At 44.7% G+C, this 25781-nt stretch overlaps 1 protein-coding gene across 1 annotated transcript in view; it reads right to left on the bottom strand.

Annotated features, from left to right (window-relative positions):
- The window catches only part of LOC142578034 (uncharacterized), a 99710-nt gene that overhangs the window by 39197 nt on the left and 34732 nt on the right, over positions 1–25781 (bottom strand). Inside the window, exons 3-4 of the mRNA XM_075687455.1 lie at positions 16072–16149; positions 11221–11337 (exon numbers count right to left, since the gene is read on the bottom strand). Of these exons, the coding sequence (XP_075543570.1) occupies positions 11221–11337; positions 16072–16149 (195 nt within the window). The remainder of the gene's footprint in view (positions 1–11220; positions 11338–16071; positions 16150–25781) is intronic.

Genomic DNA, 25781 nt, shown 5'->3' with positions numbered 1-25781 from the left:
GCTTGTTCTGAAAGCGCCCGTGGCTAAACGGATGCCTAGATGGTGAACCGGGTCTAGCATCTTTAGCGCGCTTGGGGCGGCAGAGTTATATACCACGGCACCATAATCTAATCGTGACCGGATGAGGCTCTTATACAGATTCATTAGGCACTTCCTGTCACTACCCCACGTAGTCTGGGATAGAAGTTTCATTAGGTTCATTGTTTTCAGACACTTTTCTTTGAGTTGTTTAATGTGTGGGACGAAAGTGAGTCTATTGTCGAGTATAATACCTAGAAATTTGAGCTCTTTGTTTACAGGAATCTGTTGTCCACACATTTGTAAGCAAGGATCCGGAACTAGGCCTCTCTTCGTTGTAAACAGCACACAAGAACTTTTTTGAGGATTGATCTTAAAACCATTTTTCTCTGCCCACCCTGACACCTTGTTCAAGCCATGCTGTACCTGTCTCTCGCATACTGCGAGGTTACAGGATTTGAAGCCTATTTGAATGTCGTCCACATAGACGGAATACAAGATGGCTGGTGGTAAGGACGCACGAAGCGTTGTCATTTTAACAATAAAAAGTGTGCAACTGAGCACGCCTCCCTGGGGTACACCAGTTTCTTGTGTAAAAGGACGTGACAGCACATTGCCGACTTTCACCCGGAAGGTACGACTGGACAAGTAGCTTTTTATTACGTTTAGCATTTTACCATGAATGCCCATTTCTGACAAATCTCTCAAGATTCCGTAGCGCCAGGTCGTATCGTACGCCTTCTCCATATCGAGGAATATCGATACGAAGAACTGTTTGTGTACAAGCGCGTCACGAATATGTCCTTCAATACGTACAAGATGGTCGGTTGTGCAGCGCCCTTCTCGGAAGCCACACTGAAAGGGATCAAGCATTTTGTTTTGTTCAAGAAAATGGATGAGTCGCCGATTTATCATTTTTTCAAATACCTTACACATGCAGCTTGTGAGGGCTATCGGGCGGTAACTTGCCACTGAAGAAGGGTCTTTCCCTTCTTTCAAAACAGGGACCACAATGGCTTCTTTCCATGCCGTTGGAAGGTACCCTGCGTCCCAGATAGTGTTGAAAAGTGTAAGTAGTGTTACTTGCGTGTCATTGTGTAAGTTTTTGAGCATTTCATACATGATTCTATCGGATCCCGGTGCAGAGCTCTTGCATGCGCTCAAGGCAGCTTTCAACTCAGCAGCACTAAAAGGGCAATTGTACGGTTCATTCTGTCGGCATTTATTGACGAGTGGCTTGCATTCTTCTATTTGTTTATATTTTAGGAAGGATTGCGAATAATGTTTTGAGCTTGATACACTCTCGAAGTGCTCCCCAAGTGAGTCGGCCTGATCTTTCAGTGTACCGCCCTGTGTATTTACTAGAGGGAGTGAATAAGTTTGTCGTCCTTTTATCCTGTTAACCCTGTTCCAGACTTTCCCCTCCTCAGTATAAGAGTTGATACCCGATAAAAACTTCTGCCAGCTCTCTCTTCTGGCCTGTCGGCGCGTTCTCCTTCCTTCAGATTTTGCTTTTTTAAAGTTAATAAGATTCTCCGCAGTGGGAGAGGTGCGTAGCAACCCCCACGCTTTGTTTTGTTTCTTACGGGCGGTCCTACACTCGTCGTTCCACCACGGGACGCGCCGTTTGCATGCGAAACCACTTACTCCAGATATGCATTTAGACGCGGCACCTATAATGAAGGCTGTAAAATACTGAACGGCAGCATCAATTTCTAAAGAGGACATGTAATCCCATGAGATCCTGGTGAGAGTTCGGAATTTCTCCCAGTCGGCTGTATCGATTTTCCACCTGGGAGCGTGTGGTAGACATTCGCGTTCTTTATATGTTCTTAGAAGTATAGGGAAGTGGTCGCTTCCGTAAGGATTGTCGTTTACTTCCCATTGAAGTTCAGACAGTAGTGACGGGGAGACTAGGCTAAGATCTATTGAAGAAAATGTTTTGTTTGCGAGAGAATAGTATGTCGCTTCCTTCTTATTCAGAAGACAAGCACCAGAAGAGAAAAGGAACTGTTCAACGAGACGACCTCGCGCGTCTGTACGAGAGTCGCCCCACAGGCAGCTGTGCGCATTGAAATCGCCAAGAACAACATAAGGTTCTGGCAATTCGTCTATAAATGACTGGAATTCATGTTTGTTTAATTTGTAGTGTGGGGGTACGTAAAGCGAGCTAATGGTGATGAGTTTGTTTAGGAGGACAGCTCGGACTGCCACTGCTTCAAGAGGCGTTTGGAGCTGTAAATGTTGACACGCAATGCTTTTGTGGATAACTATAGCTACACCTCCCGATGATGCGATAGCATCATCGCGATCTTTGCGAAAAGTTATATACTGTCGGAGAAAGTTTGTGTGTTTTGATTTTAGGTGTGTTTCCTGTAAACACAGCACTTTTGGATTGTGTTTGTGTATGAGCTCTTGTACGTCATCAAGGTTTCTAAGGAGACCTCTGACGTTCCATTGTATGATTTGTGTATCCATATTTAATGTAAATTAGTGCTGTGTCTACGGAAACGGAAAGATGCCTTAGATTACAGAGCCCTTTCGAGGCCCTGTAATAGGTGTTTTGTTCTTTTTGAAGCGTTCGAGCGATTCTCGACGCTCCTTAGGCGCCTGGTGCGCCTTGAGGATAGGTGTGGTGTCCATTGCCTCTTGTGAGGCGCCGGACACGTGCTCTTGCGAGCGGGAAGTTTTCAGAGGGAGTCCCGCCTTGGAGGGCAAGACCCCTGCGCCCACCAGCCCGGAGGTCGATGGGGCTCCCAGAGGGATTTGGCTGCGCTGGCCGTTGCCAGCGCTGGAAGGGGCCTCGGAGGCTGGGGCAGCCTCGGCTGCGTCCACCTTCGGGGTCGATGGCCCCGTCTGCTGGGTAGACGGAGCAGCGCTAGCTGCAACCGCCGCGGGGGCAGATGGCGTAACTGCCGACTCACTGCCTGTGGGTCGGGCAGCCGCTGGAGGCCGTTGTGGCGCTGCCCCCTTACGCGCCACATCGGCAAAGCTACTCTTTGACAGGTATGACACCCGCCTACGTGCCTCCTTGAAAGATATGTTTTCTTTGACTTTGATTGTCACAATCTCTTTTTCTCTTTTCCAGGACGGGCAGGCGCGCGAGTATGCGGCGTGCTCGCCATCACAGTTGACACAGTGTGGAGTCTTCTGGCATGTTTCAGAGGAATGTTCAGTGTCACTACACTTGGCACATGTCAGCCGGCCTCGACAGTTCTGTGAACTGTGGCCGAACCTTTGGCACTTAAAACATCTGAGGGGATTGGGCACGTACGGCCTAACACGAAGTTTGATGTAACCGGCCTCGATGGACTCGGGGAGGACACTTGAGCTAAAAGTGAGTATCAGGTGTTTTGTTTGGATTTCTTTTCCATCTCGCCTAATCTTGATTCTTTTGACATTTATGACATTTTGTTCGCTGAAGCCCTCCAAGAGTTCAGCCTCAGTGAGCTCCAGCAAATCATCGTCCGAGACAACGCCTCGGCTGGTATTCATCGTGCGGTGCGGGGTTACTACTACATGGGTCTCTCCAAATGATACTAGTTTAGGCAGTTTCTCAAATTGTTTCTGATCGCGGAGCTCCAAGAGGAGGTCACCGCTGGCCATCCTCGACGCCTTATAACCTGGGCCAAAAACTTCGGTAAGGGTCTTAGATACCAGGAACGGGGAGATCGTTCGGACTTGTTTCGCTGGTTTTTCTGTGTGGATCACATGAAAACGAGGGAAGGATTCTTTTTGTCGACCAAAAAACTGGAATAAATCATCGGTGCGCCCTCTTTTCTGAGGGCGATCAGGAAGTGGAGGGAAGGATGTTGCCATAAAGGAATTGAATTTTCGGCAATAACGCCAGCCACCCACCATGGAGTCCTACAAGGGGACGCTACAGAGACTGTAAGAACAGGTCCTGTAAACGCCAGCTGTACGTCATCACTATAACCAAATATGAAATAACCTAGGTTGGTTAATCACACAAGGTTAACCCTTGCTGCCTGGAAACTATGGAAGTAAGCGGAAGGAAGGAGAAGACAGGAAAGATGAAAAGTGAGAGAAAGACGAAGGCTGGAGGGAGAGAGAGACAGGAAAAGGCAACTACCGATTTCCCCCGGGTGGGTCAGTCCGGGGGGGGCCGTCTATGTGAAGCAGAGGCCAAAGGGGTGTGTTGCGTCCGCCGGGGGGCCTTAAAGGTCCAGACACCCAGCATCGGCTCAACCCCCAGGATCCCCCTTTCCCCAGACACGGCTAAGCCGCGCACGGCTACACGCGGGAGGGTCCAACCCTCGTGTGCTCGGGTACGTGGTGTCGCAACACACCAAACGCCTGCTGACGCAGACGCCCCTGCGGGGGCGACTGTTCTGAATGTGCTGCCGCTGCCCTTTGTCATGTAAGTGTTGCACTGCTTTGCTGTCAAGAAAACGACATTCTGTGATTAGTCTGGGTTGTGCGATCTGTTTGAGCAGGGCATAATAGCGTTATCGCACTTGCATTGCGCTGTGGTATAATAGCGGCTGTTCTGAATGTGCTGCCGCTGCCCTTTGTCATGTAAGTGTTGCAGGGTTTTCCCGTCAAGAAAACGACGTTCTGTGATTAGTTTGGGTTGTGCGATCTGTTTGTGTAGTTTAATTTGGAAATCAGTAGTGTTTTCAATTGGAGGGCGCGGAGTGGAGCGCACTAATCAGCTCTTCAAGTTCATTCTCATGTTATGTGAGGCGCCTTTTCACTGACGCTGTAATTAAGGCGTTAAGGGCAGTATAAGGACGAAAGTTATAGGGACGAAATCGTGCCTGTGTGTCCCTTGCGTCGGGATCGGCCGCTATGCGTGATCCTAACAAGAAAGCATTTTGCAGAATGCGAAGAAAGGCGGCAAAATTTCTGTCTGTGCGCACCTTGCCGATCTCCGCAATAGAGCCGTCATCGTGGTATTTTAGTCTCCCGTTTAGCAAGAGTGTTGCAGACAAGGGAACTGATTCAAACAGGCTTTTTTTAATGATTCAGTACTAGTGCGGTATCCCAAAAGGTGAGGTCAAGTGCTCGCCCTATTTTCTTCCCTCGCGCTACAGCGCACTGACAGAATTTTGCGAGCACCATACCGTGCTTTTATCGTTTGCGCTTCAGGTTCTCGATTGTGTTTTTGCCCCCTTTACCCACGTGATGGGTATTTCATGGTCTTACCGGGTACCACATGTGTCCATATATTGTGTCCAATATATGAAACGGCCAAATTCGATTTTATTTGACGCCTCAAATGGTAGTAATGTATTGAGTCCCTTGTAGCTTTGTGCTTGTTATCAATTTTACTATTTGGCGAATGGATACAGCATGTACGCTGCATAACTCCCTTGCGGATACTGCATACGTGAGTCGAGTATGCCCTTGGTATAAAATAACTTGTATGCTTTAGGTAGTACGATTGTTTGCAGTTTGGGACATGTGTCGGAATGTACGCTGTGCGCCCTTCGCGCTTTACGGCGGCCTGCCGAGTTCGTGCGGGTGCCATGGATGTGTGCGCATGGAGTTCGCGAAGTGCTCTGGCAGGTTTTATATATATATATATATATATATATATATATATATATATATATATATATATATATATATATATATATATATATATATATATATATATATGTGTGTGTGTGTGTGTTCTGTTCACGCGCTTCGCACAACAGGGCATGTCGCAGTTCTTTGTCATTGTGCGACACATTTTCCTAGCGTACGTCTGTGCATTATTTGATGCCGGTTTCACACGGGGCTCTTTTAGCCGCTATCCAGTCCGTTACAAATCGAATTTCTCGGTCGTGATTGGCTCCTCTGCGCAAGCTACGAGAGTGAGCCAGTCGCATCGATAATGTCGATCCGGATCGGGCTTGGTCGCGATCGAGAGTGGTCGTGTGACACTGGTTTTACACATGGCTCCCACATAGGGAACACTTTAAGTTCAATGCTACTGAGTGAAGAGCAAGTGCATATATATGCCAGTGGTGGTATGTGGGCAAGTCTTTCTGGTGAAGCCAATACTTGTGCATTCAAAACATTTCAATTACCAGCGTAGTGCATCAATGTGTCTACATCGACAAAATAGAGCACCAGTGCAGATATCTGAGCATACCTGTCCAGGGCAGCAGTGTGTCTACATTGAAACCACTACCAGCATGTGCGGCAGTTCTATTTCCAGCAGTGGGACTACACAATAATCAGTAGGGTGCTCTCAAGCTGTTTATCTATGAAGCTCTCCCTGGACTGTGTGCCAAATATTTTTGGACGTGAAAGTGGGGGTGAATTGGTAAACATCAGTGGAACTGTGCCTGGACTTTGTGGCAAATGTTTTTGGATGTGAAAGTGTGAGTGAACTGGCAAAGAATTTTCTCTGGGCTACATGTGTTAAACGTTTTTGTCATTCAGAGTGCTTGTTTTTTTACTTTAGGAGACTGGAGATGTGCGCAAAGTGTGACATGTCAGTGTGCTAATTAATGTATTTGCTGGTTTGCAAATTATTCGTTGCAACTTTGTTTTTGCCAGAGAGGTACAACTTTGCCTCTTGTAAAGGGCGTTTTAGATAAAACACTTGCTATTTATTATTACCATTGCTTCCTTTGTTACACAAATGCAGCTTCCAGTGCATTTCAGTTTATTTCCATGTTTGTGTAAGTTTCCAATATGAGGCTTGCATATTCATTTCTCACGTTCTGGAGTGGCAAGATGCAGCATTACTGTCTCATCGTTCGCTGTACTACAGTAGTGTTCACTTGTTACACTTGTTACACGTTTAGGTATTCTGCACTAATTTCACTTTATTGCTTTTTTGTTGTATGGTTATTTTTTCTCGCCATTACCTTCTTTGATACATCCTAAAGGCAATATTTCCAATTTTGCATTGTTCCTATTTTTTTTTTATTTCTGCCGCAGGATTGTTTTATGATGGTATGCGGTGGTATTTCTTTTTGTGCTCTTTTCAAGCTTCTAGCTGATTTTTAACATTCCTTGGAGGCAGTTACCATCCGATTCATACTCTTGCATTTTTCAGACTACTTCCATTCGCTCCGATGTCACTTCTGCATAACTCTAGTCCATCTAATAGCACATGCACTTTACTATGATAAATTAGACACTTTAGTACGCTCCAGATTTTTCTGTTCATTTTTGTATGTGTACTTGGAATTTTGTTTATGTGCTAGTGAATGTTCACTTTCGAGTTCATTACGAATCCTTTCTGCGACTTTTGTCATTGTTGATGTACTTTTATTTCTATTTGCATGTCTCACACAGTTTGTTCGAACCTTGCATAAGCAATACATTTTAATAAAGTGTTTTTGCTTTGTCACAATGTTCTCATTTCATGCACTCTTGGCATGAAGGGCTTGGTCTGGCCACCTGCCAAGACGTGGCCATTTGTTCTTTGCAGGATGTCATTCCCATTGTGGTTGTAAGTATCGTAGCTTACTAAAGGCGGTATTAAGGATTCATTATTCCTAACAGGCTCATTTTCGTGCTACTTGGTAGAGGATGCGCCGGCCATGCGGGGAACAGTGCTTGGCACTACGCCATGGCTCTTACAGTCAACACCGACGCTTCTACTCATCTGAGGCGGGATTGGAGATCGTTGTTCGAAACGCCCGATCAGTTTCACCTCACACGATCGGCCTAGGCCGTGCCAACGGCCTAGGCCAATGAGGTTTGTTTCGCGTGAGGCGAAACTAAACGCGTGTTTTGAACAACGATGTCTGATCGCGCCCGTCACCTGCGAAAATTAGCTTCAGATGATCGTAAACCTTTCAAGACCGCTTCTAGACCAGCTTTTTGATAACGTCCTAAAAACGTTTAGAAATTGGTTACGAATAGTTTTGGCAAAGGAATTACTTGTGTCTTTCCCAATCCTATTTCTAGACCAGCTTTTCGAATACGTCTTGCAGACCTGTTCTAGATCGTCTCAAGAAAGTAATTAAGCCGGACATTAGCAGAGATATACGACGTTTTCCCGCCGAAGTTCTCTCATTCGTGTCTTCTTTAACCCGTTTTTATCGTCTTGGATAAACGCTACGAAAACGTTACGTATCGCTTTTGTGCTACCTGGGATCTTGTAGGATGCCAGGGTTAGCGCAGAGTATAAAGTCTATTTCATTTCTAGTCTCGTCATTCGGGCTCCTCCACGTCCACTTTGGGCTATCCCGCTTGCGGAAGAAGCTATTCATTATCCGCATCTTATCCTGTTCTGCGAAGTCGACTAATAACTCTCCCCTGCTATTCCTAGTGCCTATGCCATATTCCCCCACTGCTTTGTCTCCAGCCTGCTTCATGCCTACCTTGGCATTGAAGTCGCCCATCAGTTCAGTGTATTTTGTTTTGACCTTACACATCGCCGATCCCACGTCTTCATAGAAGCTTTCGATTTCCTCGTCATCCTGACTGGATGTAGGAGCGTGCACCTGTACGACGTTCAATTTGTACCTCTTATTAAGGTTCACAACAAGGCTTGCGACCTTCTCGTTAATGCTATAGGATTCATGTACCTTACCAGCTATATTCTTATTAATCAGGAATTCGACTCCTAGGTCTCGCCTTTCCGCTAAGCACCGGTAGCATGCGACGTGCCCGCTTTTTAGCAATGTATATGCTTCATTTGTCCTCCTAACTTCACTGAGCCCTATTATACCCCATTTACTGCCCTTTATTTCCTCCAATATCAGTGCTAGACGCGCCTCACTAGATAACGTTCTAGCGTTGAACGTTGCCAGGTTCAGATTACAATGGCGGCCAACTTCATCCGGCATTTAATTCTTCGCTATGTATACTACGTTGCTTCGGTGCTCTGGATGCTCGCTGGCTGAACTATCAGTGGGACTATTTGCTGTAGGGGTCATATTTTTCTTGGGTGGATCTGCTGCTTCCAGGCTTACTTATATGTTCGTCCACTCTGAGTGATTCTCGACCACCTGAAGCTCTGCTTGCTACCTTATGTAAAAGACCTAAGTGGCCACCTAGATTGTTGAGTCGTCCACATAAAAGAGCATTTGTTTCAGGTAATATGCTAGCCAGGCCGGTAGCAACCGGATGCAAGCTGTGTCAATAGTCACCCGGTGGTACCTTCTGGATTTCCCGACCATGATGCCAATTCTTGTTTACTGACTATCTCCAATTTCACGAATATCAGTACCGAACAAAACCACAATGGTTTAGTGTGATTCATCCTCTACCATCTCTGCTCCAGCTATTCCGAGCATTTGCTCCACCGCTTTCTACTACAAAACGACATTTTGTGCCGCCGCAACAAGAAATCAGATGGCCCTGATATATTGCTAGTTCTTCCACGGCATTCGTCCTCCACACCTCTAGCGCATCTTTACGATGCACGAACGGCTGACCATCTCAGCATTCCCTGCAGCTATGGTTGCGTGCGGTAGCGGCTATTCGGTCTGGCCTTTACCATTCCGTGTGCCACTGCGTCAGCGCCTGTGATAGCCCTTGCCATCGCCTCAAACACCTTTGTTTCACACCTGCTACCAAGTTTCCACCAGTTGCCAATGCCACCATAACCATGTTTTTGAGTCAGGCTTCATCTACTGGGGTTTTATGCGCATTGAGATTTGTTTTTTTGAAATTTAAAGAGAAGGCAGCGACTAAAGGCATTGGCCTAACACAGGTCTCAGGCCCACATTTACCATTTGTCAGCTTGTTTGAACACATCTTTTATAATAGAAGATGCACATTTCTTGGACTAAATTGATTGTAGTTGCGACTGACTACACGGTCAGATTTGCCACCACGAATGTCGTGCCAAGTAACTGCGCTAGAGACCTCGCCAACACTCTGTTTAGCGACGGCTTGGTTCGCCACAGTGTTCTGCGCCAGCTGCTTACCCTAAACGGCCGTTTGTTGTCGAAGTTGTCGACCAAGATTTTATCGAAATTGTTGACAACATTTTTCGCAGTTTCCCTTTGAGTTATCAACTGGCGTCTGTGCTCAAGCGACCTCACTTAGCGGATTAGCAAAACACTGACGCGTATGCTGTCCATGTATGTCTCGGTTGATCACCGTAATTGGGACACCACCATACCTTAATTTACACTTGCATTTAATTTGTTCCGTCAATAGACCAGCGGCCATAGGCCATTGCTTTTTTTCTTCGGCCGCCACGTGGCTTTGCAGTTTGAAGACTTACGGCTTCTTGCGCTCCCACTAAATATATCTGGAGTGGCGTTCATCGAGCCCGAATCGAGCCCATATCGAGCCCGAATGGGCCTGTAGACCACTCACGCACAGATTTTTCTGTCATAGGTGTCCCAGAAAGAACGTTATAACAAAAAGCACCGCGACATCCTGGTAGTCGCTTTCTACTCTGGTCGCCCTGTTACTATCAACACCTGCACGAGAAGTTATTCACTCACTACGTAGGACGTTACAAAGCGGGTGTCGAAAATTTGGTGATTGCTGAGCTCTATGCTCGAACGTCCAGTCTCATTCGACTTCTTAGTGCGGGGTACATGTACCACGGCATCAATCTTACCACTCCGCCAGTCTACAGTAAACATAGCAGTGGCCGTGACTATGCTAAATCCACCGGGGAGTGATGTTACACGGCGCTTGCGAATGAACGCTACAACGCTGCAGCGGTGTTAAGAAGGCGAAGTAGACGACTTTGTGAGGAAACGCTGCGCGAGCTGCAAATTCGGCCTTCTGTAAATACACCATTCTGTATATTCTGTAAATACACCCTTGCTTTCCTTTTACGTAGGCGTCAGACTTGTTTTAATATTAGGCAAAAGTGAAGGGAAGCGCCTTAGAAAGATTGGAACCTTTTGTGATGCTTGTTATGTTTTTGGACGCACATTATTTGCTGCAGTCATTTTGTTCAGGAAGTGAATGTGTTAGTGGCACATTGATTGTCATAGCTATAAAATCCTCTAGAACAAAGATAAACGCCAGCTTCAGCACGCATTGCGTTATACCATCGTCGGTTCTATTCTGGCTGGCGCTGCGAACTTGTGGCGAGCGCCGCAACAACGCGCGACGGCTAGCGACCTGGGTGCGTAAAAATATGTATAAAAGGCTACGGCATTTCATGTGACTGCAAAAAAAGGGCGCGCGAACCGCTATTTCTCATCGTACCTTATTCGTAACACCACGGGCGGCAAAAATCGTAGCGGCGAGAACGCACCATCTCCGACTGTTGAATTGCTACGGGAAACAAAAAGAGTTTGATATACTTACCACTGCTGGTGCTTTGGTGTGCCCGCAACCGTGAGGTATTTGTAATGGTTCGCATGTACCATTCTTACATATTCCGCCTTTCCATGTGTTCTCTTCATTATAGCCAAGATTTTTTACCTGTTCAAATCAACAATAATATTTTCATTACGCAAGTAAATTTGAACTTTCTTATTTTTTGTCATTGAAAATCTGAATATGCGAGAAAATCAGGTCATAGTAGAACACGTACAATGAAGTGAAATTTTTGGTTGTCTTATGTAGATTGTCGTGCGGACAATTTGATGTTGTTATTCTTACATCCAGTTGCATGCCTCATATGTAAACATGCGTGCTGTAACGTAAAGCTATTCAAAACAGATTCTATTTCACTTCGCCAATTTGCACTGCGCGATTGCTAGAAAGTTTATCGGGCCACCGCCGCTTCGCCTGCTGGTAACGCAAAGTCACAAATACAGTGAAAACTCGCCATGTGATATATCGTGTGCCCACGGATTAAGCATAATTATAGCAAACAAAACAAAAGTGATTTCTGGGGCGGCATTTTATAACGGTTCGTAAAGCGAACGGTTTCCTTCGTAGCTTGCTTTAGCGAGCTCAATTGACGAGAGGTCGCTGCCTCTGAAGTGCGCGTCATCATTTAGCGCACTTGTCGAAGCACGATGTTTCTGCTTGCTCATTAACTATAAAATGCAAACTAATTCTTATCTTGCAAGTTCTCTAGTATAAACGTGAGGTGGTGGACGTTTACGCAATGCTTTAAGTAATTGATTACGGCAGATTTTTATTAAATACGTAACCATTTCTATGCCAACCCAACGAGGAAGCCTATACGTCACGTGAGCCGAATAACAACAAGGAAAATATTGTATAAAACATTGCTTCTATGAAGGCTTTCTTGAATTATTAGGTGATGGTGGAACAAAAAGCAGCTTTACAACAACACGTAAAGCTGGCTTGGTGCATTGTTGACATCAAGAATGTTCCAATTTTGCGAAAATTTAAAGCAACTTTTGAGCATTCTTTGCAAGCAGAGGAATGTCCTTGCACGTGTTTCAAAACAAGGGATCAAAAAAAGAAAACAAAGCTCGTATCTTTACTGAGAAATGAATATAGGCAATTCACTGTCATGTAAGGATAAATTACTAATTTCATGCATTTTGGCTGTTCAAAAATAATCATTGTGAATTGCACGTATTACAGCTGTTTTTTGACTTGTTTGCTTCTCTTATCTGCAGTGTGTGCTCGTGAGGGCAACTATAAGCTGTGCTTATTATGTGCAGTCGAGTGCCCTCTTCATTTATCTGTGTGAAGGCTGTTTTGTTCACTGCTGTCGCAATTGATGCACTCTATGTGAACACTACTAAGCTGCGGTATAGTGTTTAGAAATTGTTGGCATTTGAATGTTACTTTCACAAATAGATAACTGAACATCGCACACTGAAGAATCACTATGTATATCACTATATATATTGCGTGTACTTGACAATGCTTTCGATACGTCCAGATCCTCACAACGTATCTGAACAGCTATGTATCTATGACTTAAACAATGAAGTACTATGTATTAAATCTGACATAGAGGAACATTGCATTTCAGGGCACTCAATCCTTGGTGCCTATGTTCCAATTATTGCATTCTGCAAACTCTTGTTGCACTGTGTTGATGTTATTTTCACTAAACCATTGTGAGTAATAGAAATATACAACAAGCAATGCGTTTATGAAATGAGTGTATTTTAACGAATGGGTCGATCATTACGATAGTTAGCAATGTCCTTGCTAAATAATACCTCAGCGAATGCTGCATTTTTTGTGTATATGACAATTTATGCTTTGTTTTTGGCATCATATCTTGAGAATTCAATTTGTCCTAACAACGTACTACATTATGCGCTTTGCATCGCATGCCCATAGCATATTTGTCACGGCAACGCACTGAAAACAAAACATTTATAAAAAATAGAAGTTATTTAAACTACATGGCGAGAACGCCATTTTTCTGAACGCTCACGGAACGTTTGTATTGTTTCACGAACGCGCACACTGTCCGATGACCATCCACGAGGAAAACGTGCTTCTTCAACGATACGTATACATCGGTTTTTGAACTATTCTCATTACCTACAAAGGAAGCATTCCATTTCAACAATTACGGCTCTCAACAATGGCAGCAACTAACAGCTATGAAGGTTCGTCTGCGCTATAAAGCGAGATTAAGTAGATTTTGCAGACGGCGCATGTACACTTTCGCGTAAAAATCTGTCATAGTATGCACTGCTATACGCTTTCAATTAGAAGAAAGGTGACCTGCTATAAACAAAGAGAGCGCACGATTGGGCGGTTCAAACAACGCGAAGCTTCACCGCCCGGTGCGACTGTCAGCAGATTTGACTTCAGGAAGTTGGAATAGGACTAGATTGCAATTGTCCTAGTTGTAGGGGTCATGTGTGCTGCAGGTTTCAGAAACGCCGTTTCTTTTTCAGTGTCAATGGCTTTGGTCACACAAAGCAATTTGGATGATAAACACCACCAGTTACATCAAGCCAAGGCTAATTAGGGTGCAGATGCAGAAGCTTTACCTTGTCTTGGAGTAAGCAAGGTATCGCGGAGGAATAATGAAGACTTCTTTGCCAGTCATAGCTATCACTGATTCGTTTACAGACGTCTCATGGACAATCAAGTATAAGTTCATAAACATACTTCAAGTTGATGCGTTTTTAGGGTTCTTTCCACAAAAACAAAGCAATCAATGCTTCAGTCACTTCGTTTAGAGTGGAGCTCTTAGGCGCCCGTTTTTGTGGTGAGCGTCGGTGTAGGTGTAAGCGAGCGAACGGGCACAGCGAAGAATGAAAGAGGGAATGCGGAGCGCAGCGGGGTCTTAAAGTCTCGAGGAGGAAAGCGGAGGAGGAGGGTATGGTGAAAGCATTAGAAGAAAAGCGTAGTGTGGCAACGATGGCTATCAAATGGCACCAGAGTAGCACGCGTCATCTGGGAGGACTGTCTGCGCCGGCTGCTGTAAATGGCGCCCACGCGCCGCAAACGCTCTGCCTGTCAAAATTTCCAGTTTAGCGATGCAGTCGCGCCACAGTACCCTCGGTTCGCAACGTGCCACACGAGACAGATTGTCCGCGCCAGCCAAAATATCGTGAAATGATAACCCTTGTAGAGCTGTTCTGAAATTTCACATTAGGTAAGACGCATTTCTCAATATACTGAAAGCAAAATGAATAATGGTAAATAACCTTCTCATATACATAATTAAATATAGGGACTCAGTATTGTCACTATGTTTAAGTAAATGAGCGCTGAGGTGTGAATAGCCCCACAGGAGCCTTAAAAATGTCATTATTTTGCTAAAAACACTGTACAACTAAAAATTTGCAAGACATACACCTTACATGTTGCTTGAAATGTAACCAATAACCGCTGCTCCCAGTGGGTTTTCAATAGTGCTAGACTGGAAAGCCATCCAGTGTACATCATCATCATCATCAGCCTAGTTAGGCCCACTGCAGGGCAAAGGCATCTCCCATACTTCTCCAACTACCCCGGTCATGTACTAATTGTGGCCATGTTGTCCCTGGAAACGTCTTAATTTCATCCGCCCACCTAACTTTCTGCCGCCCCCTGCTACGCTTCCCTTCCCTTGGAATCCAGTCCGTAACCCTTAATGACCATCGATTATCTTCCCTCCTCATTACATGTCCTGCCCATGCCCATTTCTTTTTCTTGATTTCAACTAAGATGTCGTTTACCCGCGTTTGTTGCCTCACCCAATCTGCTCTTTTCTTATCCCTTAACGTTACACCCATCATTCTTCTTTCCATAGCTCGTTGCGTCGTCCTCAATTTCAGCAGAACCCTTTTCGTAAGCCTCCAGGTTTCTGCCCCATATGTGAGTACTGGTAACACACAGCTGTTATACACTTTCCTTTTGAGGGATAGTGGCAACCCGCTGTTCATGATTTGAGAATGCCTGCCAAACGCACCCCAGCCCATTCTTATTCTTCTGGTTATTCCAGTCTCATGATCCGGATCCGTGGTGACTACCTGCCCTAAGTAGATGTATTCCCTTACCACTTCCAGTGCTTCGCTACCTATCGTAAACTGCTGTTCTCTTCCGAGACTGTTAAGCAATACTTTAGTTTTCTGCAGATTAATTTTCAGACCCACCCTTCTGCTTTGCCTCTCCAGGTCAGTGAGCATGCATTGCAATTGGTCTCCTGAGTTACTAAGCAAGGCAATATCATCAGCGAAGCGCAAGTTGCTAAGGTGTTCTCCATCAACTTTTATCCCCAATTCTTCCCACTCCAGGCCTCTGAATACCTCCTGTAAACATGCTGTGAATAGCATTGGAGATATCGTATCTCCCTGTCTGACGCCTTTCTTTATAGGGATTTTGTTGCTTTCTTTGTGCAGGACTACGGTGGCTGTGGAGCCGCTATAGATATCTTCCAGTATTTTTAAATATGGCTCATCTACACCCTGATTCCGTAATGCCTCCATGACTGCTGAGGTTTCGACTGAATCAAACGCTTTCTCGTAATCAATGAAAGCTATATATAAGGGTTGGTTATATTCTGCACATTTCTCTATCACTTGATTGACAGTGTGAATATGGTCTATATCTGGTGATAATTTAGATGGAGTGGCTGTTGGGTTAATGTGGACCGAGCACTTTATTCGGCATAGCGTAATTGCAAAAGCTGGACAGGCAAAAGCTCAGAACCCACAAATACGAGAACTCGTGCATGCCCATTAGGCCTTTGTATCTTCAGCATATTGAGCCGCTGTTAATATGAGATGATGTTACATGCATCTGGTAAACATTATTTTATGAAAAGCTTCATACCGTACACGGAGTACCATCTTCGTAACCTTGGACGGCACCGTCAGAAGCCATGCAGAAACAGGTGTGTGGTATCGCGCCCTGAAATTGAAGAGCAGGTTTCAAATTACACATTTCACTCCATGGTTTCCAGGATCCTATCAATCAGCAAACATAAGATCTTGATTCGGATAGTGACAAAGCAAGTATGTATCTTTCTAACGTATTAGACGATGAATACCGCGGGCAAATTGAAATCCTAGCGAATATCAAACAATATTCGGCAGAAATAGATTTCTGTCTTTAAATCGAAGCATGGTTCCGCAAAACCCACACTCAGTTCTTGTACTTCCTTTGAATAATAATCTCTGAGATATACAACATATTCCGTGTTCCTGCTCAGAAAGAAGCGGTATACCTTAGGGCAGCTGTTTAACGCTAAATTGCTCACGGGTACCTGAATGTATTACCTGAGTACAATTGTCCTCAAAGGTATTCGACTTAATTTTGCTACAAACAGCGCGTATTGTATAGGCTCCAATTATCGTTTTGTGTTTTCGATCGAACGGAGAGACGAGAGAAGAGAGAGAAATAACTTTTAAGCGCAGAAAGGTTGAGTGGTCGGCCTGAGTGAAGTGCCTCTATCATGCTACTCCACGGTAAGGGCTTGGGGAATGACAGAGAAAAAAACGTGAAGCGGGAGGAGGGTGGTGGTATGATGTATATGATGGTGATGAGGGCTTCACAGCATACTGCCTCTGTGCAAAGCGTACGTTCACACTTCACAGCACAGCACAATCATCTTCGCGGGCAGAGGTAGAATTTACTGCAGTGAACCTAGGAGACTGCCTGTAGCTTTGGCAATTTTTGCCGCTGTTTGCGCAACTTGCGTATGTAAACCAGAAAATAGCAGCTTCTGGACGCCGAATATTTGTCGCAGCATGGCTTTGATAACAAAGTCCAGTGGTGATTTTTCAGTGCACTGTACTTGCTCGCGCTGACAGTATAAGTCACGTGCGCGCCGTGGGAAGCGGGGCCATATATTCGATTCTGGGCTTGCGTGGTTAGTTTGAAGCTACCGTTCGAAAGATATATTGACACTGATTTAACTACCTTCTCTTCGACCTGCGGAATTGGAGCCTGCAGGCTCTCGTTTAGACCTACAGCTTGTCTACGTCGACGGCCCGATCGTCTCCGCCAGTTGTTCACTGTAGCTACCGCCTCTTTGTGGGACATACTTGTCTTACTGATTTAGTTTAATATTTTTTCCTCCTTTTTCTGTTTCTGAAAGTCCTTTGAATTGACTTCGTGGGGTCCATCGCAGTTCGAGCATTTCATTTTGTTTACTGTACATCAAGATATCTCATGGCTGCCGGCACAGCGGCGGCATACCTTCTGCGCATGAAGACAGCGCTGAGGTGGACTAGCTTTAGGCACTTGTGACCTTTCAGTGGTCGGCGCACGTAAGGACGCACCGGGTGTCTCAATTAGCGCACTTCAACATGATGAGGCAGCGCGTCTTCCTCGAAAAGGAGCTTGATGCACATTGGGCGTCCGAAGCGATGAAAGTCGGTGACCTTGAACGTTGAAGCGAGAATCCTTTGTAATTTTTCGTCGCTGATATCTATCATGCCATCTGAAATAACGCCTCCGCTAGTGCGACTATCATGCACACTGAACGAATGGACTTCTATGTGTCCTAGTATGCGCACGGTTTTCAATGTTGTAGGGCCCCCTTCGTCTCTACTTTCGCTGTGACAATGCTTTTCTTGGAGTTTAAACGCACTTCGCTAATTTCTTTCGGAGCCACTTTACCAAGGTAGGTTTTGAGAATCTGTCTGTATATGGTATTTAAATTCTTAGAGCCGTTGAGAGGCGCAACAACAATCCTGGAAGTCGGAACAGGCGCTCCATTGGGGCCCTGCTCAATCTCGTATTTGATTGTCCTGGGGTATTTCCTCTTCAGTCGCTTGCCCTCCACGAGGGTGTAGTCGTCGGAGTCCGTTGCCTCGCTTTTGGCGAAACAGAAACCGAACATGTCCAAAGCGTCGTACCGAGCCTTACACTATGTCACTGGGTGACGCATTGCGAAAAGGCGTACTCAATGCAAAGGGTGGCATCTGTCATCGCATCATAGGGCTTCTCGTCCAAAAAGCGAAGCTAAGCCTCCACTGTGGCAAAACTCTAACAGCAATTCAAGAAGCTAGGCTTGCATAGTCCACTTCTTCGTCTTCCTCAGATTCCTTCCGGACTTCCGGAAATTACATGCCATTGCAATGAGTGCAGCCATCGCCATGTTGTGTGTTTCATGTTTGAAGAATAGTGAAGAACGGTTACATATATTCAAAGGTCACGACTAATATGGGGAATATAATATTGTTCATCACTAATATAAATGAGATTTCCTGGAACGACCCATCTGCAGAACACGTTTGCTTAGGCTTCTCATTCTTCATTTACAACGCAATATAGCTTTGCCTTGCTTCCGGTTATCACTATTCTTCACTTCACTAGCTCGAATTGTATATCTCATGGTGAGTAGATTAAAAGGAACACCGTCACACAGTTTTCAAAACCTGCCATAATATTTTTGCGGCACACTGCAAGAAATATTGTGCATGACGTGTTGGGCCTTTGAAGGGTGTTGGCAAATCGGCGCACGCGTGTTTCTGGTAGTCTTAAAGCATGGACGGGTGAAATATTGTTTATTGGGCCAAGCACAGTCAGAGACATGAGCAGACTTGACAAATAAATAAAGAAGGCGAGTCCTTTCCACTGCCCAAAAAAGGGGGTCACTAGCTGGCGTACGTGTAAGTAAGCAAATAAATGTTATAATTTACTTCCAATCAATTACGTTGTCCTGGCTGTTGTTTCATGACGGCGGCGCTAACTGTAATTCAAGTACATTTTCAGCAACGAATTACGTATAACCAGCTATATTTTACACAAAACTAGCTACGCAATGCGACGATGCCTTTAACACATAAATTTTGCAGGAACCACAGTGTCATAAGGGAGAGAAGTGGTTCTATATGAAGAAAGAAAATGTTGGCGCTGTCTTCTACAGCCGTCGGGTGACTCAGCGCCGTAAACATGCAGGTTGGTCACATCCTTACCCACTCGATACATTGCAGCTGCACGTTGATCCGCTGGACGTGACAGGTTTGCGGACTTCTACATCTCTAGGAATTCCCATGCCTCAGCTTTCTTTTTTACTTATAAAGATGTGTCTCTTGATATTTCTCTCCAGGAAGCGCTCTTGAGGTGCTTTCATAGCCGGTAAGTCCTGTTGCTCAGTTCTTGTTCACCATCTTTTATATCCTCATCCGTCTATTTTATATCCATGGACGTAGGAAGACTTCTCCCAGCTATTTCGAATTACGTTTGTATTTGTGCTTACTGACTGCAAATTCCGCCGGCAAATTTCTCAATTTCATCTCCCCACCTAGTTTTCTGCGGTCCTCAATTGCGCTTCCCTTCCCCTGGCACCCACTCTGTAACTCTGATGGTAACCTGATGCAGGGCCTACCGAGCTCCATTTTTTTCTTATTATGTCTACTCATTATGTCATTATGTCATTTCATCGACAATGGAAAGCGCTGAGCTAGCGTCTATTAAAGCCTGCCGTATGTAATGCAACCTATTTCTATTTTGTTCCTAATTTCCTTCTCATGATCAGGGGCCCCTGTGAGTAATGGAAGTAATGGAACTAGATAAACGTACTACTGCACGAACTCTAGATGCTGACTGGCCATCATGAATGCCTATTCCCTTGCGAGGCTACTATACATTAACTTTGTCATCGCGAATTACCATAAAACAATTCTCTTAAACTTTATCGGTTAAGGTCTTCAAATATTTACTCCAATTAGTCCCCAGTGTTGCTGAATAGGACAGCCTCATCTGCAAAAGGAAGGCTGTTGAGATATTCGCCGTTCCTACTCACTGCTATTCACAAGATGCAGTGAATGGCATTGGAGTGATTAGGTCTCCTTGCCTGACCGCTTGCTTCATACGTTTTTTCCTATTTTTCTACATGACAAACAAGGTAGAGGTAGAATCTTAGTAAATACCACCCAAGGTATTTACGTGCTCCTCGTGTGCTTGTTGATTAGACAATGGATCCGTAACTGAATCAAATGCATTTTCGTATTCTCTGAAGTCATATAGAGAGGTTTATTTATTAATTTATTTATTCAAAAATACACCCAAAGGCCCTCATTGCGTGGGTATGACATGGGGGGGGGGGCGATTACAGGCACTGGTCTTAGATTATACATCCTACTAAAACAAGAGAATGTAGCAAAAGTAATAATAGAGTAAAACATTGGTAATATACAAGATAAGACACCATTATTTCAAAGATAACATTAGTACATATTAGGAGAACATAGGGCAACTGCAATGAAAAGCAAACAGGAAGAAACATCGAAAACACTGTAATAGTCCCAAAATAATAATAAGATTAGTTGACAAGTCGTGGGCGAATTAAATCTTGAAACTTAGTAAAGTCTGGTTTCGTGGCAATGTCTGATGGTAAGGCTTTCCATTCAGGTATTGTGCGCGGTAAGTACGGATATGAAAATGGAATGACTGGCCGTTAATGCGTTTGACTTTGAATGAATGGTCACGACGTGCAAAGATAACTGTTGGTGACTGACAGAAATCATCATGAAGTGATGGATGGTGATAAAGGTTGTGGAAAAGTGATAGACGAGAAATTTTACACCGAAGTGCTAAGTTGTCCAACTCAGCTTTATAATTTAAGGAGGTGACACTGGTGTAACGTGAGTAATCTGAAAAAATAAATCGTGCAGCACGTTTTTGTAAGGCTGCGATGTGACTGATGATATAAGTTTGTTCGCGATGCCAAATGGCAGACGCGTATTCTAGGGCGCTATAACTTAAAACTATTCCAACCTTTTCTATTCCGATTCTGCAAACAACCCTCCTCGATTGGAAAATACTTTTTGGAACACCACCACTTCACCTGTGTGCCATGGGACGTCACGAAAACCGCGATAGCTCCCCTTCTGATATGACGTGTACACCCTGATTATGCATGATTTGACCGAAGAAAAGAAAAATAGTTATTTCTGATTCGATACCTTTTCGCCATTAGCCCTCGGCTATTGGGCAACATTTCTTGGGCTGCACCCACTTCACCTGCCTCTCAAGCGACGTCACAAAACCGCAAGAGCTCACCGCGTCAAAGCGACGTGTACGCGTTAAAGATGCATTAATACGCCGAACAGAATTGAATTTTCTTCTGAGTAGCCGCACGCAGAACCGTTCCGAAAGGAATAAAAGATGGCTGCCACCGATCGCTCAGGCACTGACTACTTTCACCTGCCGTAGAGCACGGGTTTATTTGCGTGTAATAAAAATATTTGCGTGGCCGCGTAACGTTTTCAAGCATTTTCGGCAAATTACCGACCTCGTTCTACCAACTCTTCTTTGCTGAGTATCCGTTTTAGAGTCATTCTTAAGCTTTCGTTGCATGCCGGCGCGATTGTCAACAAGCCACCGCAAGCTAAGTAAGAGAAAGCGGACCAACCGACACCACCTTCTTCATCGGGTTATCAATTTTGAGTGCAGTGGCTCGGCCCTATCGAATCCATCTCCACTTGAGCGTGCTCCGCGCCTTTTGTGAGCCAATTAGATAAGACAAGCCGCTCAGTGTAGGAAACGCTGTTCGTTTTTCAAGCAAACAAAAATTAACTGCAATGAACGAGGAGAGCGTTTGATCGGTCTGTGCAGACGACCCTGCGGCTGAACGTCCGATGCTTGCGTCGATGGTTACGCAAATTTGACGTCAGGTGATTGGAATAAAAATATGTTGCAATAGTTTTACGTCATAGGGCCCCTAGTTTAGGAGGGATGAATATTGTGAACGCCTGTTTTTTAACATGCATTGGGGCTGTTTTTAAACATATGTTTCATAAGTCCGAGAGTACGGTTTGAAGAAGCAAGGGTGAGATTAATATAATTATTCCAGGACAAGTTTTACTGAATATTTATGCCAAGGTACTTGTAAGTTGTGGCGACTTCCATAGCGTTCTTATCAAGGGAGTAGGTGGTTGGAATTAGTGGCCTCTTGGTGCAAAACAAGATTTTAGTTTTGGAAATATTCAATGGCATTAACCAATTAGAAGTCATGCACTTATGGCCTCCAGGTCAGTTTGTAGTAAGTGGTTATCAGTGTTGTTACACATCGCTAAAATACACCATCATCTGCAAATAGTCTGATTTTGGATGACACGCAACTGGGTAAATCATTCATATAGATTAGAAAGAGTAAAGGTCCAAGCACGCTGCCTTGTGGGACACCAGACGTAACATCCGCATAATATGAGTTGGAATCGGTAACGGATATAAACTGAATTCTAGATGAGAGAAAATCGTTGATCCATGCAATTACAGCAGGGTAAATGTTCAGCTCTGAAAGATTAAGTAACAACCTATGGTGTGGAAAACAATGAAATACCTTAGAAAAATCTAAAAAATGCGTCATCTCGAAACCCAGCATCTATCAGTGTGTGTATGTCGTTACTAATTGCAGCAATTTGGGTGTCGCATGAGCAGCCCTTGCGAAAACCGTGCTCATGCTTGAAAATAATGTTATGGTCTTCAAGGAAGTGGACGACTTGACTGTGTATGATACGTTCGAGTAATTTAGAAACAAGGCGGATTGAGGAGATGGGACGATAATTAAGCGGAGGAGCACGATCACCTGATCTGAAAATGGGTATTATTTTAGCAATGCGCCAGTCATTAGGAAGGCAGCCAGTTGATAGTGACTGGGAAAATAGAGCACTTTGAAAATTCATTATTAAAACCTAGATGGTCGGAACTGGTTGACGTTTTAAGATTGGTTAGTAGAGTTAAAACACCAGACTCACTGATGACTACCTCGTGCAAGGTGATTCCCACTAATGCATTTAAAGTTCGTAATGCGCTAACGTTTTTATGAGTAAAAATTGTTACAAACGTAGGATTAAGAAGTTGAGAGCAATCTGAATCGGGCTATGAACATAGTAGGAATCAGTAAGACTGATGTGAGCGAGAATTTCGGGGTTCACAATACGCCAAAAGCGACGAGTATTATTTTTCAGAATGGATGGTAAATCATGAGAAAAAAAGTTAGGGGGAGTACATTTTATAAGCCTTTATAAGCCTTATAAGCCTTTTCACATGATTTCTGTTTGTCATGGGCACTCGCGAGACCAGTCAGTTTCGCCTGCCTGTACAGTCTCTTTATTTTTTGTTGTTAAGCCGCCGAAGCATGTTGTCAAACCAAGGAGAACTGCTTTTGTAAGAAATGGATAACATAGGACAGAACGTGTCAATGAGAGAACTGAAGGTGGCCTTAAAGAGGACCCAGTTCTGTTAAAGGAGTGTGAATCAAAATCATGCAGAAATTGATCTGAAAATGTCGTTAATTCATTGTTAAGGTTGTAGCGGCGCGCCGATGGAGCTGCGCACCACCCCCGCAGCCATAAACAACTCCGCAGGGCGTCCCGCGGGCCTCCTGTAAGCGGACCTTCACGAGTGCTGGACACCAGGCACACGGACATATGATCCGACTCACTGTGCTCAACGTCGTGCGCGAGCTCCGTTTACTGATTACTTGGTAGTCTGCTTTCCTTTCGCACTAGGTCCGCGCACCGCACTTCTCTATGCTCCTTATCCTTCGTTTCTCCTCTCTCTCTCTAAAGCCCTCGCCACTTCCGGCGCTCTGCGCGCGCCCGTTCAATTCTCCCTTTTGACAAAATAAAACTAGACCTTGTTACCAAAAAGACGTGTGCCCGTCTCGTTCACCACTGCTCTACAATGGTGATTGGACTCTGCAGATTTCATAATTACCAAATTCAGGACATGCACGTTATCTAGTGTAGGATGTCCCTTCCTGAAGCCAGCTTGCTCTCGGGTTGATTCAAGTGTGGCTCTCATTGTATATCTGTTTGATATAGGCAAAGCTTCTTGGAAAATAAACACGTATCATTTCCACGTGTCTGATTCAAACGTGACAAATACAGTCCTACTTTGGTATCCTTAATGCGCTAACCCTATTCTTAGGGCTGAATTATATGCAGCTTTTAATAAATTATGTTACACATTTGGTCACATTTTTAGAAACATCGACATTTGCTGGCGTCCGTTATATTTAATCATGCAAGACCAAATGGCTAACGTCTTAAGCGCGTCAGGAGGAGGTCCACCAGATGTTCGCCGGAAAATTTAAATGTTACTTCTATTGCTCGATAGTGATGGCCATTGATGTTGATTTGAAGGAATCACCTATGGACGATTTTCCATTTATTACTGGTCCTATTTGAAGCACCTTCAACTAGCACCAGCTTAAGTGTAGTGCGGTGCTTGATAGAGAGCCCAGACCCGAGCATTGCACCATCGAGTATTTACATACAGTACTCAAAGTGTCCGTGCGTTACAACATAGCCCTTCTCTTCAGCGCCTAGTTAATGAAGTTTTTAGTGTCGCTGCAGATGTCGCGAAAAGGAAAATAATCGAAGAAAATTTGGAAAGGCAATTCTGAGAATTCAATTGAACAGAATTTATTGATAGGAAAGACAGAGAGGTTGACCTGAGCTAGTGCGCTCTAGTCTGCTGCTCTGCACTGGGGACGAGGGAAGGGGTGCGAAAGCATTGGGATGGATGATGATGATAAGAGAAGTGGTGTGTGCCTATGTACATGAGAGAGTTGTCTTGCTAGAGCCGCTCGTCGAGCTTAGTGTCCTGCAGAAACTTCAATAATACTTTTGTTGCAGGCATTGACATTGCAGTGTCAGGCCATGTGCCGAGAACAGCTTCCTCCGACAGTGGTTGCCTGCCAACGCTGGCTAGGAAACTGTCTAACGTCCTTCGCTCCAGCATATATGCTGGGCAGTCGCACAATACGTGTTGCAGTGTTTCGGGAATCTGGCAGTGTTCACAATTAGGGCTATTCGATTGGCCGATGAGGTGTGCGTAGCGACGGGTGAAAGCAACACCGAGCCAAATCCTATGTAGCAATAGTGTTTTGCTCCGTGTAAGCTTCGAGGGTAAACAGAATTTACCGTCTGGGTCAATCATATGTAGACGTCTGCGAATGTTGTCATAGCGGGCTCTGTAAGCCTTTGTAAGGTCATCCTGCATGAGTGCCTTGATCATGGAGTTGGTGTCAGGTCCCGAGTAGGCAATCCGTAGTTCCTCAGAGGAAGAGGAGGCCGATCTTGCCTCACTGCCAGCGAGTTCATTGCCAAAAACACCACAATGACTAGGCACCCATTGAAAGGTGATCACGTGGGCACCTAACTCGGCAATGTGATGAAGTTCGACGATTTCCTACACGAGCGGATAGTATGGTCCTTTCTAGAATAAGTATTTCAGTGCCTGTAGCGCTGATTTGGCACCCCACAATATCGTCCATTTATGAGGTGTCTGCGCTCTCATAAAACGGACAGCCTCCCGTATTCCCGCAAATTCCGCAGCCGTAGATGTCGATTTGTGGTCTAATCGAAATCATCGAGTAATTCCAAGTTGTGGGATGACAAATGCGGCAGTTGTGGCAGATGGCGGGACCGAATCATCGGTATATACTTGTACAGTCCCACTATATAATGTAAATATATGAGACAGGGTGAGCTGCTTCAAGCCAATGCAGGAAATGTGAGATTTCTTCATAATTCCTGGTATCTGAAGCCTCACTAGTGGTCTTGGTAATGATCATGGAG

The sequence above is a fragment of the Dermacentor variabilis genome, chromosome 4 (assembly GCF_050947875.1).
Source record: "Dermacentor variabilis isolate Ectoservices chromosome 4, ASM5094787v1, whole genome shotgun sequence".
NCBI lineage: Eukaryota > Metazoa > Arthropoda > Arachnida > Ixodida > Ixodidae > Dermacentor > Dermacentor variabilis.
This window is presented reverse-complemented; position numbering and strand designations above follow the sequence as displayed.